We start from the raw sequence: 12707 nt of genomic DNA on the forward strand, positions 1-12707 counted from the left end.
CTGAGGTGCTGAGAAGTGTGAACACAATGCTTAAAGTAGCAGTAAAATGCTTCAAAATAGATCTCAAGCCCTTCCCAGTTTTCTTGCAACTGCTCTAGAACTCTTGTGCAGTTCTGGAATTCCTGCTTAGAGACAGTGCTAAAACTCTTCTGAAACCCTCTAAAATCACTCTGAGCTGATGTAAACTTCCTATAGACTGTTCTAAGCAGCTCTAAAGTCCTGTGAAATGTGCCAGAACTCTTGTAAAGCACTAAACTCCTTTAGCTCTTCTAAACCTCTTCTCAGCACCTCAGAGCTCCCCTAAACTGATCTAAAGCTGCTTTGTATTGCTGTAAGCAGCACTAATATGTCTTTAAATGCATCTAAAATGCCTCTGAATCTCTACTGTATAACTCTCAACTCCTCAGGCGGCTTTAAAATTCCTCTGAGGAGCTCCAAACAGCTCTAAAACCCTTTTATGCCAATCTCTGACTCCTATAGGGTTCTAAGTAGCTCTAAACCTCTCCAGGCTACTGTGAAGCTTCTCTCCTGTGCTGTCAACTCCATGAGGTAGCACTAAAACTGCATTAAAATACTCAGGAAATCTTGAGGACTTCCTCTAAATGGCTCTGTAGAGCACTGTCTGTGAACTTCCAGAAACACACTGGTGCTTTGGGGAGGTGGAAAAGGTTGCAAGAGATGGAATTATTGAGCCTGGAGAAAGAGAAATTACCTGTGGGGATGGAAGAGTGTAGAGAAAGGGGATTTCTGAAAGATCAAGATGACCCTCTAAGAAAAGGGAAATATATGTGCTTTGTAAGGAGCTGTTAATAAGGCAGAAACCCAGAGAGTGATCTCTGCATGCAAACAGCCCACGGTGAGCATATTTTGGGGTGGAGGAGGAATACCACAGCCCCAAACTCCTGAGGTTATTATGTGAATCCATGGAAAATGTGCTCCTGAATCACACAACAGGGGATTGTTCTCTCTGCAGGCACAGGCTGCTTTCAAAAACACGCTCTAATGGAAGATCTGAAAGTGCACACTGAAGACAATCTTTTAAAATATCTTTTGGACATGTTTTGCAATGAATCTGTTCAGGGCAGTACCTTGTCTTAGGGGACGCTCGTAGTCTGCTGGTCAGGTCTGCTGGGAGCAGATTTGCAGTTCTGGTGGGATGGGGAGGACTGTGCTGTGCATGACTGCCATGGAGCCCACACTCCACAATGGACACACATCTGGTAAAACCATGTTGGGCTGCATGGCAGGAGCAGAAAGCCTGAGCTCCATTTACCTTTCTCACACAGGGACATGGATCTGTCTGTGTGTCCCAGAGCAGGGACACTGCACTGATATTGGGAGTGCTTCCAGCAGCTCAGCAGGGTTGTGAGGACATTAGGTGAGATATTTGGAAGAGCTTTCTCTGTGTGAGGGTATAGTAGAGGAATTGTATTAGAATATCTGTATAGAGGCTTTGCCCCAGAGGTCCCAGTTGCCCTTGATGGGCTGCAGCTGCCATGTCCTTAATTGGGCTGCAGCTGTAACCAATGAAGATGACTGGGATAAAAGGGGGTGGGATAGCCAGTCAGGGAGAGCCTTGGAGGAGCCCTGCCCCGAGAGAGAACAGCATGCAGCAGAAGGAGTCAGTGAAGAGCTGCAGCCATGAGAATACAGTAAAGAAGTATGGACGTTAGAAATCTGAGAATATCATTATGGACTCTAGAGAAATAATAGAACGACTACAATTGGTGACCCTGATGTGATAGTTAACAGAAGCTAAGACAGCCGAGAGCTCTGGCAGCCAAGAGCTGTGACAGAACAGCCAAGAGCTGTGGTGATAGTTGAAGATAAGATAGCCGAGAGCTCTGGCAGCCAAGAGCTGTGACAAGATAAGACAGCTGAGAGCTGTGGCGGCCAAGAGCTGCGACAGAACATAGCCTTTGAGTCAAAGAGCTGTGAAAGAGTATGGCCTTTGAGCAAGGAGCTATGTGTGTTGTACATGGCCTGTGAGTCATGAAGAAATGTATGTATTGTAATTGAACATCTGTACAACTGTTAACTTGAGTAAAAGAAAAGGGGGGAATATTGTAGAGGAATTGTATTAGAATATGTGTATAGAGGCTTTGCCCCAGAGGTCCCAGTTGCCCTTGATGGGCTGCAGCTGTAATGTCCTTAATTGGGCTGCAGCTGTAACCAATGAAGATGACCGGGATAAAAGGGGGCGGGATAGCCAGTCAGGGAGGGCCTTGGAGGAGCCCTGACCTGATAGAGAGCAGCATGCAGAAGAAGGAATCAGTGAAGATCTGCAGCCATGAGAATACACCAAAGAAGTATGGACTTTAGAAATCTGATAACAACAACATGAGGGTGGGCAGGCCCTGGCACAGGGTGCTCACAGAAGCTGTGGCTGCCCCTGGATCCCTGGCAGTGTCCAAGGCCAGGCTGGATGGGGCTTGGAGCAACCTGGGGTCGTGGAAGGTGTCCCTGCCCATGGCTGCGGGTGGCACTGGGTGACCTTTTAAGGTCCCTTCCAACCCAAATCATTCCAAGATTTTGTTTGTCTCCATCCTGTTATTTATTAATATTTAAAGGTTCATTTTTTAATTTTTATCTTGAAGTCTGCAGATAATTACGGATGAAACAAACCAGCCTCATCTCTTGCACGAAGCATGGGCAGTAGGAGCCCCTGGGGGTCGCGGCTGTGCTGAGGGGCCATGGGGGGGCTGCGGGGCAGGCAGGGGCTGGGCTGGGCTGGGCCGGGCTGGACTGATGAGGAGGCGCGGCTGGGCTGGGCTGAGCAGGGCCGGCTGTGCCGCCGTCAGCTGCTGCCGCTGTCCCCGGCGCTGTCCCCGCCTCCTGCCGCCTGCTCGTCCCCGCACGGCCGCGGCTGTGGCGGCGCCCGAGGTGAGGGGGAGCCGGGGCAGAGCCCCCGCAGCCCGTCCCTGGGAATGGCTGGGGCCGGTCCCTGCAGAGCCGCCCTGCTGCCCGGCGGGCTCGGCTGCACAGCCCGCGGCGGCTGTACCCTTCCACAGAAACGCTTGAACAGAGACGGTAATCCCGGTTATTCCCTTTTCCCCAAACAGCTCAATGGCACCCCGAAAGAAGTTAAAGGGTCTCGTAGCTGCTACCATCACTCCAATGACTCCGGATGGGTGAGCTGTCTAAGTTGCACTGTTTATTGTTTCCTTCCACCCCTATTTTCCTTCTTTCTTATTTGGAACTGATCTGCTTGCTTTCTTGCCTTTTTCTTTTCTTTTTTTTTTTATTTTTAAAATCAATCTCTGATGGGATTGGAGGAACTACTAAATTGGTCCCAGAGTTAGATTCCTCTGTCTCTGCTTCCTTCTGTTGCCAGCAAGTACTATGGCTCTGAGTTTGGATCAGTCTCCTTTGGATCAGTCTCTCTCCTTTCCTGTTGCTTTGTAGGTGCAAATTAAATCATAGTACAGTTACACGTGTAGAGCATTGCAGTGTTTTCACATTTGTTAAGGAAAATTGCAGTCCTAGTTACAAAGAGCTCTTGAGAGTTAGAAAATAATTGTCAGAATCCGAAGGCCTTTTAGACTTCTCTCTATCTGAGCTAAGTCATGCATGCAGTCATGTGTGTATGAGTGCATGAAGTTAGTCTAAACTTGAAGAAAATACTGCAAGGACAGCACAGTTTTGAAAATAACATCAAATTGAAACTTGAAATTCAGCTTTCTTCAGAGCAGGCATGGCAAACAGAAGCCTTCTCACTGCATTTTGATGTTGCAAGACTGAGTTGTTTGGAGTCAGTGGAGAACCCTGAGCTCTTGTGGGGGGTGTCTCAGGATCTGTACATGCTTTTGAGAGACACAGTGGAGATTTGCTAGTACAGGTCTCCAAAAGTGAACTTTACTTTATGTGCTGAAAAATAAGGCTCCATCCCAGTCAGGGAACTCATTCAATTGCAGTCACTGCTTTGATTCTTGCTTTAAAGGAAACTTGTTTCTGATTTTTTTTTTTATGACCCAAATTTATTGCAACATAGTATTTAGTGACCTGAGCCCTCTGCCTGGACTGCATGGTCCTTGTCAGATATGTTCTGGGAAGGCATCTATGGAATTTTGAATGTTGTGTAAAACCTATCAAGACATCAGAATTGACTTCCAGACCATAGGTTTGGTCTGTATTTTTGACAAATGAAAACAACAGTGAAATATTATACACTAGTAAACAAAATAAGTTTGTCTTGCATAGAAGATAACCCAAGAATTCTCCTTCCCCTCTTGACAGGGAATTCTGTTGCTCTCCTCATCCTTTAATGAGAGAGAGAGGTCAAAGTCACATCCAGCGGATGCCGTTCCCCTCTCTGTATCCAGCAGTTATAACACCCAGCAGTTTAACCATTTGCCAGCACTTGCACAAATAACTTTGTGCTCTCGAGAGGACTCCTGTTTCCTTCAAAAGAGGAAGAGGTTTTAGTGTCTCCTGTTCTCCCATATATCCCAAAAAAGTTCTTTGCTGTGACAAGGCTGCAGCAATTCCCAATAAAAGTTTGGAACACCGAACTACTTGTCAGGAGGAAGAGAAACTGCAAGAGAGAACTCAAGGCTGAGCTGCTACCCTCAGATGTTAAACAGATGTCAGGAGTTTCTTACCTCTGGGTAATCCGTGTATGTGCAAAACCAGGGCTTCAAAATACATGAGGGTTTTTTTTGGTTTCTTAATCACTAAGTTTAAAATAACTGTGGGTGGGGGCTTAATGGTTCCTTTTATTGCAGAAAAATTAACCTCCCAGTGATTCGTCAGTACGTGGATTATCTGGTAAATGAGCAGAATGTGAAGAATGTTTTTGGTAAGTGATAGAAACTGTGTTACAGCCCTTTTACCTGGATGGGAATCCTGTGATATCTTACCTAATAGGAGCTGTAGTGGGAAGGAATGTGGATGTGGGATCATCCTGGCCATTTATACTCTCCAATGGAGAGACTGCAGGTATCTGGTTTTGCCCCTGGTTTTGCCCACACCCCATTTCTGTGGGGGATAAAATAAGGTGCCTTCATAAGGTGATGTTCCCAAAGATGAATGGATAATGTTGTGTTGACAGAGAAGACTGATCTGAATGATTCTTCCCAAATCAAGAATGTTAGTTCTTGTCTTCAGTGAAACCAATGTGTGTAGATGAGGCCTCAGCCAGTGTGTTGTGTTTTGTTGTGTTGAAACAGTGAATGGCACAACAGGAGAAGGCCTATCCCTTAGCATCCAGGAGAGGAAGCAGTTGGCAGAAGAATGGATGTGCCAGGGAAAAGACAAGTAAGTAACTGAGAGGGAATGGGGGTTCAGATCTTATGTTATAATAATGCCTGATTGCAAAATGAAGTGTGCTGATGCTTTTTTTTTTTTTTTTTTAAGTATTGTGTTGCTGGGCTTTGTTCCCCGGCTCCTTTGTCACAGAAGTATGTTTTTGCCTTTTGCCACTGCCAGTTAGCTGGTGTGTGTTCCTGCTGCTTAGAGAGCTTGTGAGAGTCCTTCTCTTTGGTACACTGAGAGGGGGGGATGAGAAAGGGCTTGGCCTTTTAATGTATTACATTATTTGGTGTGACTGAAGCTGAGGTGTGACATGCCCTAAAGGTACAAAATTAGTAACAGAAGAAAGAATTCAATCTGGATCTGCAGCTGTGTATCCAATTGCAGCTTCATTCTCCCTTTCTTGTACCAGTCACAGCCTTGTACCCCTCACTGCTGCCTTTCTTTTGGATGCTGGGTCAGAGGATGTGCAGAGGAGGAGGTGTTTTGGGGGAGAAGGATAGTGAGGAGAAATAAACTGGGGTGAAGGATCACGGCCTTCAGATCCATGGCCTTTATATCCATGTCTCCTATGGATAAAAAGGAGAAAAACCAGCAGTGGGGTTGATGGACTGGAGCATGGAGGATTCCCTTAGCAGGATCAGACAAGCTGTCAAAGGTGCTGTTGTGAGGTTGAACTCTTCTGGTAGGTTTGCAGAGAAATAAGTTTAGAAAGTAAAGATATACTTTGATTTCCTTTACAATTCCCAGCCTCCCCTTAAATCCTTTATGTCTTGATTTCAAATTTCGTAATAAAATACTAATATTCATCCCTCCTGAAAGCCTTGCAAGCACTACAGCAAGAAGTCCCATGTGAATCATGTTTACAAATGTGTTTTCTTTCTTCCACCAGCACTTGTCCCTGTCAGCATTAATCCATGTTTCTGGTCATCAGGTCAACCCAGGCTCAACTCTTTTTTTGGGTTCTTCTTCTGTGGCTGCCTGGGCTGAAGCAAGTAATTTTGGCAGCCTGGTAGTTCACCATCACTGAAACCTCCCCAAAATCTTCTGAATTTGTTTTTTTTTGTGCAGATTGGACCATGTGATCATTCATGTGGGAGCACTGAATCTGCCAGAGTGCCAAGAGCTGGTGTGTATATATTTTTCACTCTGTGTGTGATAAATAGAAGCAGATGTACCTTCAGATACTTTCCACTCTGTCTTTTATAGGCAAGACATGCAGCAGCCATAGGTGCTGATGGCATTGCTGTCATAGCCCCCTTCTTCTTCAAACCCACAAACAAAGGTGAGTAGATGTGATTGCTGAGGCCTTTTGGTCATAGATAAAGGATGAATGTAATGTGCTTTCTTAGGAAAATATTCTGATAGTAATGTTTGCACAACTGTAATGGAAAAGCAAAACCTGCAAGAAGCATTTTTTAAAGAGGAGAGATAGCAGAATTATCCTGGTAAGAAATGGGAAGGATGTCTTTTGGGATGTATTTTGTTAGCCTTTTGTAAGAAGAAGAATTGCTTTTGGAAAGAATGGTCTAGTTAACTAGTCTGTGTTCTGAATGGATAGTTTGGTGTTCATGCTTGATCTGGGCCACACTAGGAAGCAGCTGGTTCCATGGTGACCCTTGCTGGGCACTGACCAAGCTGAGCAACTGCTGATACACAGGTGTGGCTCTTGTTACTGAGGTGATCAGGTTTGGTTCTAAGGTTACCTCAAAACTTGCAAACTGAGTATTTTGTCCTTAAGATCCTGACAATGACATAAAAGAACCACATGAAGTGGAGGGTTGTAAAATAAATATTAGAAGTTGTCTGAATGAATTCTGAATGGAAATGTTCATGTGAAAGCACCATACCCCAGGGAGGTGAACATGAACTTGATCCCTTGTCCTCTGTTGCACACAAGGGATCCTGCTGAGGTCACTTGGCACACAGATCTGGCACATGTGAGAGCATGCCTGAGTTACACCTGTAAGAGAATGAGTGGGAGCTACTGAAACTGGTTTGGTTTAAAAGAAATACTCTCTTTGGCTTTCTTAAGGGTCCTCCCCTGATTTATATCACATTTAATGTTTTATGACTTGTGAAGGGTTTTGTATGACTTGCTGTGTGTGTGCACAAGCTGAGGCCTCTCCACAGCCCCCATGCTGTGAATCTGAACTGTGTCTCCCTGTGGATGATCTCCTTCTCTTATGGGATCCCTGCTGGTTTCCTTCTAGATGAGCTGGTTGCTTTCATGCAGAAGGTTGCATCTGAAGCCCCTGAGGTGCCATTTTATTACTATCACATTCCTCCTCTGACAGGTGTGAAGAGTAAGTACAGAGTACAGATCTTTGGTGATTTGCTCTGGAAAGCAGGTTATATGGTGTTTCTGAAAGCATGGATTTATATTTAATCTTAAATGTGTTGTTGCTGGTTCATTCCTAAACTTTTTCTGATCTAGTAGAAGAGTCTTACTCTGTCTTACTCATTGTTTTAGAGCTGTATAGTTTACTGGGCTTAGGCTGAAAGTGAACAACTTGTAAAATATGAAGTCTTTCTCTTGGAGACAAGGCAGGGAACTGTCCCAGAAGAGGCCTGTGTTCCCTCATATGAGATTGCTGTTGTGCACAGTTCGTGTGGAAGAGTTGCTGGATGGCATAAAAGCACAGATCCCCACCTTCCAGGGTGTGAAGTTCAGTGACACAGACCTCTTGGACCTGGCACAGTGCATACACAAGAATGAAACAGGGGAGTTTGAATTTCTTTATGGGGTGGATGAGGTAAGAAGCTTCTCTTAAAAGTAATTTCTTCTAAGGTACTCTCTTGCTTCAGCCTTGGGGAAGAAGTAACCCTGGACACTCAGTGCAAGGCAGTTTTGCTGCTCCCTCTCTCCACCCCTTTTTTCCCTTTATTTTATTACATGAAATAATTTTTTTTTTACTTTTTTTTTTCTCCCTCCACCCCAAACTAGCAACTGTTGGCTGCACTGGCACTAGGGGCAAATGGAGCCGTTGGAAGGTCAGTATGTCTTGGACTCCTTCCCCTCACACATACACTGTGCTGTTTTATCTTCCCCTATCTGCATAGTATTTCCTTGACTGTTTTCAGTCACAGCAATGGAAGATTTTGCAGGATAGGGATATACAGAGGCAAACAGACACACAGTCTAGCCCCAGTCCTAGTGATGGGACAGTCATATAACCCAGGATCTCAGATTATGTTCCTTTGGGTGATCATTGCTGTGGTTTCTAAGCTGACCCAAAGGTTTCAGTGTACTTTTTATCCTCATGGCAACTTTTGAAGTAGGTAATCACTTCTATCTGCCTTGGGTAAGGAACCAAATCCCAGAGAGGTTAAAATTGTTAGTTCACATGAGCAGTCTGTGAGGAAAAGGGCTGTGCTGAGTTTAATTTCTAATTTCTCCTCAGCCCCTCATATCAGGCTGATGAGATGAATTACTGTGTGATACCTGTGTTCCCATCTAGGCAATCCATTAAATGAACAAGCAACTGGAAAATTAAGTGATTGACTTTCCTTATTGCCTCATGATGTATTTTTATTTTTAGTTTTGGAAAGCAGTTCCATTTGGAAAGAACTGGGAAGAGAAATCGGCTCTCTTAATTCTTCCATGGAGCTTGGCATACTTCAGATGCTTGACATTAGATTGCACCCCACAGAAATTCCACTAATTTCTCTCATAATAATGACAATGTCAACAACAAAAGCCTGTGGTTACTTCTTTTGTTTCACTGGTTTAAGTTCCTTCTTTGCATTTACCAATTCTATTTTTGGTTTGGTTTTTTGACAGTACATACAACTATTTGGGCCGACAAACCAATCTCATGTTGCAAGCCTTTGCAAAGCCAGACTTTGCCTTGGCACAGCAGTATCAGGTACAGCATCTTCCCAGGCCTCCCTGGGAGCAACTTTCTTTGTCTTTGAGCTTTTCTGTGGCTGTTCTCCGTGTGCTTCTCTCATCCATACTGAGGCATTTTCTTTCTTATCAAAGAAAAATTCTTTCATCTTCGACCTCCCTTTTGGTTATTCATCCATCCTCACTTTTTTGACCATTACTCACTGCCTTTTAACTACTTACCCTTCAACTCTGATCTCATCCATGCAAGTGAGCAATGATATAAAATATAAACATAGTAGCTTTAGATGCTTTTACACCTTCAAATTGGAGGGTGTTAATGAATTACTGCTGGTCTTTTCTAGTTTCTCACTGGGGAATTTCTCAACTTTGTCATCAAACTGGGTAAGTAAACTGAGTAAACGCTGCTTGTTTCCCTCACTATATTTAAAAGTGCAAACTTTCTGCTTCTCAAACTCTCATGTTGCTGTACTCTTAGAACTTCCTTCCTGAAAGATTTTGCAGTGAAAAACTGTTGCATCTGCTGTTTCCCAACTTAGTAGCAGTTGGGAGCTCAACAAAGGGAGCTGACCAAGCATCCCTGACAGATTCCACTCTCCCTTCCTTCCTTCTGCTGTGAAATCTCAGAGGTTTAAAGCTGTGACTCTGTGATTTACCCTTGTTCTTATCTTGACTCTTTCTGTGGGTTGATTTTTTTGTTAGGTTTTTTTTCCTTTCATCTCCAAAAGCTCATTTCCAGCTTTATTTCTACAGTAATTTTCTGAAATGGTGGTGCCCAAGTAGAAGAATAGCTCTCATACTTCTCTCTCTTGCCTTGCTGTAATTAAACAGGAGTTTTGTTGAAGACTGTAGAAGGCCAAACATTTTAGAATTTAATTATTTCTAGAAACAATGTCAAGTTTAAATATAAAAAGCAATTAAAACCAACAGAGTGGTCTAGGGGGACTGAAACAGAGAGGAAATGTTTACATTAAATTATGTCAGACATTTAATGAAGAGAACTGTTTGCTGTGGGTTTCCTGTACATACACAAGCCCTGATGAATCTCACCAAACTTTAGAGCCTGGTTGTATTTCTTGGGTTCAAAGTCAGAGGAATTGCATTATTTTTTAGCCTTTAGATGAAGAGGCAAACACTAAATATCCAAAGGTACATAAGAAGTCGTGAGCTATGGGCAGAGAGCAGGATGTTGCTACTCCCAAGGCTTGGCTCCGTGTGAGTCTGCACTGGGGAATGCTTACCTATGAATAAATGTAGTGAGTGGGTGTAATTTTTACTGCAGTGTCATTCCTGTCTGCAAGCACAGTTACAACTTTTCAGTTATCCTGTTTTCACTTCCAAGAAGTGCTTGAAGCCTTGTTGACACTGGGTTACACAGAAAATCCATACTGCTGCTTTTTTGGACACCTGTATTGAGGCTGCTTGAAGGAAAGTGGTCTGCAAATGTCCTGATTTTGCTTTTGTCTGCCCAGGTTTTGGTGTTGCACAGACTAAAGCTGTGATGACCTCTGTTTCTGGCATTCCCATGGGACCTCCACGGCTTCCTCTTGTTGCTGCCTCCAGTGAGTTCATCATCAAGGCCAAAGCCAAGCTGGACAGTATTGTGTGGCCTAATGGTGACTGATCATGGAGTCATGGAGTTATGGAGTTGTTACATTGAGAAGGACCTCTAAGATCATCAGGTCCAACCATTAACCTGACACTCCTGAGTCCAGCACTGAGCCACATCCTCAAGTGCCACGTGTATGATGTTCACTTTCATGTCCACCTGGAGGTTTCTTTGCTGGGATTCTCTGCCATGTGACACATCCCCCACATGATGGGCACGATTTCTTTCAGGGAACTGGCCATGTGCCCAAGCTCCTTCCTGTTAGGGCTGGCTTTGCTGGGGCACGTGTGGCCTGACATTTTATACTGCTCCCCTGGAGCTCTGCATGTTCCAGGACTGACTGGGATTGTTTAATTAAAAAAAAAGCAAATTTTTCCCAGTTGGAGGAGAGGGCTGATAACTTTTGCCTAGAAAGGAGGAAGATCTGTCTCTACTGCCTCTCAGCTGGATGGTGTTTTGTCCTCTCCACAAGGACACTACATTGTGGGTTTAAACATCAGTATGACACCATCATTGCTCAGGCTGATATCTGGTCATCAGAGTCACTGGGACACTGTCTGTGCATGTAAAATCCTGCTTCTGTCCGATTTCTGTGTTTATACACCTTAATGCAAAATTAAAAAAAGAAATCCCTTTTGTAACAGCAAGCTTTGGATCACTAATAAGCAGGTATTTCTCCTTTTTTTTTTTTGATCTGTGCACCTCCATGTGGCAGTGCAGAATGCTGTCATGCAGGTTAGGAAGGCATAGAATCATAGAAGGGATGACCTTAAAATCATCCTATTCCATCTCTTGCCAGGGGCAGGGACACCTTCCACTATCCCAGGTTGCTCTGAGCCCTGTCCAACCTGGCCTTGGACACTTCATGGATGGGGCAGCCACAGCTTCTCTGGGAAACCTGTGCCAGGGCCTGCCCACCCTCACAGGAAAGAACTTCTTCCTAATATTCCATCTGACCTTGCCCTCTGGCAGTGGGAAACTATTCCCCCTTGTCCTCTCCCTCCATCTCTTGTCCCAAGTTCCTCTCCAGCTCTCTTGTGCCCCTTCAGGCACTGCAAGGGCTCTGAGGTCTCACCTGAGCCTCCTTTTCTCCAAGCTGAGCACTCCCAGCTCTCCCAGCCTTGTCTCCAGAGCAGAGGGGCTCCAGCCTATGGAGCATCCTCAAGGCCTTCTCTGGACTCGCTCCTGAAAGGGTTAAAAGCACTGTGTCTAGGCATACTTGGGCAAGAATAAGATGCATCATAACCAGTATAGAAGCTAGCAAATATTAAGCCACAAGCGAAGGATGAAATTTGGCAAGAAACAGGGATCAAAACTTGCATAAAATGAAGGACAGAACTTGCTAAAACCAGTGAGGAAATCGCTGAAACAGCTAACAAGAGCCTGCCCATGCCTAGAGGGGGAAGGTGAAAAGGGCACGGCGAGGAAGACGTCCAGCCTTCATCAAAGGAGCACGGCGGGGGATGCGGAGCCTTCCTCAGTGCGGCCACCAGGGTGCACTGCGCCTGCGCCTATGCTAATGATAATAATTCTAAGATTTAGTTTGCATAACCACACCTTTTCTAAGGAAGATCATGAATATACATGAAGTATTACCATATATTGTAATTTGCTATGTGCCAGGGTGTGCGCTGGTAGGAGGAGTGATCCCGGCGCGCTGAGTAAAGCAGATACCCACGGTTTGGACTCTGGCTTGGAAGTGTCTCTTGGCCCGGTTTGGGGCGATTCAGCAGCTCCATGTCCTGATGTTGGGGCCACAGAGCTGGAGGCAGCTCTGCAGGTGGGGTCTCACCAGAGCAAGTCACCTCATGTCACCCGAAAGGTGTATTTTGTTGTGTCCTAGGCTGATCCTCTTGCTGGCAGAGGATCCTTGTGGCTGAAACACAAGGGGTCCCATGCCCTGACTGCTCCTCGTGAAAGCAATTATTGCAGGGTGGCTGGAAGCAGAAAAGAGAGATCTGGGATGTACTGGGGCACTTGAGTGGTTTTGCCACAACC

At 44.9% G+C, this 12707-nt stretch overlaps 1 protein-coding gene across 3 annotated transcripts; it reads left to right on the forward strand.

The window, feature by feature from the left end:
- Positions 1 to 2259: 2259 nt before the first annotated feature.
- Positions 2260 to 11350, forward strand: NPL (N-acetylneuraminate pyruvate lyase). 3 transcript variants are annotated; one of them, XM_066556066.1, is made up of 12 exons: positions 2260 to 2309; positions 3063 to 3131; positions 4725 to 4798; positions 5169 to 5256; positions 6322 to 6379; positions 6460 to 6535; positions 7464 to 7556; positions 7858 to 8006; positions 8198 to 8244; positions 9035 to 9119; positions 9445 to 9484; positions 10573 to 11350. In XM_066556066.1, exons 2-12 carry the CDS (start codon positions 3067 to 3069, stop codon positions 10722 to 10724), a joined length of 927 nt encoding a protein of 308 aa, XP_066412163.1. In that variant the 5' UTR covers positions 2260 to 2309; positions 3063 to 3066; the 3' UTR covers positions 10725 to 11350. The 3 variants fall into 3 exon arrangements, with proteins under 3 accessions (XP_066412163.1, XP_066412164.1, XP_066412165.1); XM_066556067.1 differs by lacking the exon at positions 2260 to 2309 and adding an exon at positions 2794 to 2883; XM_066556068.1 differs by lacking the exons at positions 2260 to 2309; positions 4725 to 4798 and having other exon boundaries at positions 2896 to 3131.
- The last annotated feature ends 1357 nt before the right edge of the window (positions 11351 to 12707 follow it).

This window comes from Molothrus aeneus, chromosome 9 (genome assembly GCF_037042795.1).
Source record: "Molothrus aeneus isolate 106 chromosome 9, BPBGC_Maene_1.0, whole genome shotgun sequence".
NCBI lineage: Eukaryota > Metazoa > Chordata > Aves > Passeriformes > Icteridae > Molothrus > Molothrus aeneus.

Excerpts from the sequence above, each read along its gene's own strand:
- NPL (XM_066556066.1), top strand. The coding sequence starts at position 3,067 with ATGGCACCCCGAAAGAAGTTAAAGGGTCTCGTAGCTGCTACCATCACT. Across the intron at positions 7,557-7,857 it reads TCCTCTGACAGGTGTGAAGA|TTCGTGTGGAAGAGTTGCTG; the intron begins GTAAGTACAGAG and ends TGTTGTGCACAG. Across the intron at positions 8,245-9,034 it reads GCAAATGGAGCCGTTGGAAG|TACATACAACTATTTGGGCC; the intron begins GTCAGTATGTCT and ends GTTTTTTGACAG.